The sequence below is a fragment of the Hippoglossus hippoglossus genome, chromosome 8, assembly GCF_009819705.1.
Source record: "Hippoglossus hippoglossus isolate fHipHip1 chromosome 8, fHipHip1.pri, whole genome shotgun sequence".
In the NCBI taxonomy this organism is placed as follows: Eukaryota; Metazoa; Chordata; class Actinopteri; order Pleuronectiformes; family Pleuronectidae; genus Hippoglossus; species Hippoglossus hippoglossus.
The window spans coordinates 8185531-8188317 of record NC_047158.1 but is presented as its reverse complement, the minus strand read 5'-3'; the positions used below and the strand labels follow the sequence as shown (position 1 = coordinate 8188317).

At 40.7% G+C, this 2787-nt stretch overlaps 1 protein-coding gene across 1 annotated transcript; it reads left to right on the top strand.

Annotated features, from left to right (window-relative positions):
- Window positions 1-440: 440 nt before the first annotated feature.
- Window positions 441-2581, top strand: LOC117765703 (bryoporin). Its single transcript, XM_034592123.1, has 3 exons — window positions 441-588; window positions 868-976; window positions 2027-2581. The coding sequence occupies exons 2-3, from the start codon at window positions 873-875 to the stop codon at window positions 2454-2456; spliced, it is 534 nt and encodes a 177-aa protein (XP_034448014.1). The 5' UTR covers window positions 441-588; window positions 868-872; the 3' UTR covers window positions 2457-2581.
- Window positions 2582-2787: the final 206 nt, after the last annotated feature.

Genomic DNA, 2787 nt, shown 5'->3' with positions numbered 1-2787 from the left:
AGCGTGTATCACCTGCAACAACGGTAGGCAATCCGTTAAGCAATGCCTGTGAGCTGGTGGCTACATTCTGAGCGAGTCAGAACATGAAATGCTCCGCGAGGATCTTCACGAAGCACACGCTCCGAGCTCTAAAGTGTTCCCCAGGGGCAAAAGATGAGTTTGCTGGAAAATGGTGGAAACAAAGTTGATCCCACATCTAATGAAATAACTGAATTAAATCAAGTTTAACCCACACGGATTATCCAATAAGATTTTGCTGCACAAAATTGCCCTTTAGTCACGTAAAAAAAAGGATTTTCTTCATCTCAAATAGAAACATTGTCCAATGAATGAGTGGATTACTTCAATGATCCACCTTATTAACGTTATTGATCATGTGTACTGTGCAGTATTTTGTGATAATTGGATATTGGGTGGTCCTTTTGAGGTATAATTTTCCATTAGTGACGGAGTTATGTTCATTTGACGGTGGACACGCCCTTGCTTGTGTTGGAACGAGCACTGTGAACACAAGGGAGTCTTGTTTCCACCTCTGCAGACGAACTCAACACTGCTGTCGAACACAACCCGGGCGTTTAACTCCAAAAGGTGAATATAATTATTCTTACTTATAGCAAGATTATGCACTAACTTAACACTCTGTTATGTCTTAGCATTTAGTGATACATTCTTTCAGGTGGTTTGTAAGTGAGGAAAATACATTAAGCTTTTTTTTTTAAATTACAGTCATTGTAAAATGACACAACCTGAATAGTCTGACTTCTCGTCACGTCTGCTGTCTCTTTTCTCTACACATTACTTTACCTGCTGAACGTGACCTCTTGGCGGATATACTGTTCTAAGCTTTTAGTCCTGTTCCTCTTGCAGTCAAGATGCCAGAAACAGCAGAAGCTGTGTCAGCGACTCTCACCACCAACAGAAACTGCACCATAGAAATAACCAATGTCAGCGGCCACTACTGTCTCATCAACCCCAAGTAAGTCTGCGGATGAAAAAACTATAATAAAACACGTTCTAATGATTGAAACAACATGATGTTCACGATCAAATCTGAATGGATGCAGAAACAAGAATGTTTACTTCCTTTCTTCACAAATACTAATGAATTAATGATCTCATTGCATAGAAAGATAAAAAAAAAATACAAGTATCTTAATAAGATAATATAGATACAAAATATATATAACTTTGTTGTTTAATCTATTTTCTCTATGGTCTATTTTGAGTCAAAGCACCTGCAATCAGGTCTCCTCACATTTACACTATGACATCTATGAAACACCGCAAAACTTTAATTTAAAGTAGCTTTTTTTCCCTCGAAATTTGCGACCTCAAGTTCTCAAGTTACCGGCATCAGCGCTTGTTTTCTCATGATTCCAGGGAAAAAGCACTTTTTAAAGGGATAATGCAAAGTGCTTCGAAACTACAGCAACACATGACATATCCAAAATCAGTATGTTGATTGTAAGGATCCAACTTTTTTCCATTCCAATCCTATGTTAATTCAATGTAGTTAGACTTCATCTAAATAGAAGGAATGCTAAATGAATTTAACACAATTAAATTTGTCTTTCTCAACAATGCAATGTGTCAGTTTCTTCCGTTTCTGGTTAAAATGGAAAACGACCAGGAAAACGATAAAATAAATAAAAACTCCCCGTGTCTATTGGAATTTGTGCCGTGCCTCTACATCTATCTAGCTGTGGCAGGACAGACCATATCTTGGATGGGTGGGTTTCATGTGTAACATCACTTTGCTGAGAACATCCACCTATCCATCATGCGGTGACACAAACCGGCTCATTGCACACCGCGTGCAGGTACACTCACTGTTGCTTAGAAGTCCACGGCAGTACTTGCACAGTCACACTCCATCCATCAGCATAAGGTGCCTCGCCCTGGAAAGCCCAGCACTCAAAAAGTATACTGACAATCTCCACAAAACTTACAAAACTCTGCCTTTTCATCAAAAGTCCAGGAAGTGTGACATAAAAGTTGACAACTGTCTCTTTGCTCTCCTGTGCAGGGTGTACATGGAGAGCGGCTTCTGCCACCACCCCCCCCAGCCGACCGTTCGCACCACCAAGACCGAAGTGTGCTCGTTCACCAAGGACGACAACACCGCCACGGGCGCTGTCGGCCTGCTGACCTATGACCTGTTCCATATGCAGAGCCGGGTTTGCTCCGAGCGCATGGCCATCTTGTTCTCCGTGCCCTATGACCACAACTTGTACAAGAACCGGCTGGCCGTGGGCGTGGTTGAGCATTCCCGCGACTGCGACAAACATTTGTACAAGCAGATGTATGATGGGAAAGACCTCAGTAACTTCTCCCGCTCTGATGCAAATGGCTGCGGGCTGGAGTTCAAAGCAAAGCATGTTGATGTGAGGGCAACCATGTCTTCTGTTGGCAAAGGCATTGTTAAAGTGGAGCTCTATGATAAAATGGGTCATTAATGCTGAAGGAATTACTGGTATTCTGCTTTTTAGATGCCTTTGTATAGCAGAATGAATAAACATCATTAAATTTGAAAATGTATTGTGATCCAGAAATAAAAACATCCCGAAGAGAGGAAGAATGATTTTGCTGTCATCTGTATTTTTTTTGTCCGCAGAAAGATATCAATATCTGACAGCCAGTACATTGATTCTCCATTAGCTCATTGTTTGGGCTTATGTACATTATACACTCTCTTCTATTTGATTATGGTAATAAAACATTCAAACCCAATGATTTTGTTACTTTGAGTTTTCTCTGTGTTATTCATGATTACTGATGAACATTGGT

Bases quoted from the DNA above. Each gene is read 5' to 3' on its own strand.
- LOC117765703 (XM_034592123.1), top strand. From the start codon at position 873: ATGCCAGAAACAGCAGAAGCTGTGTCAGCGACTCTCACCACCAACAGA. The intron at 977-2,026 runs GTAAGTCTGCGG...TCTCCTGTGCAG, and splicing joins TACTGTCTCATCAACCCCAA to GGTGTACATGGAGAGCGGCT.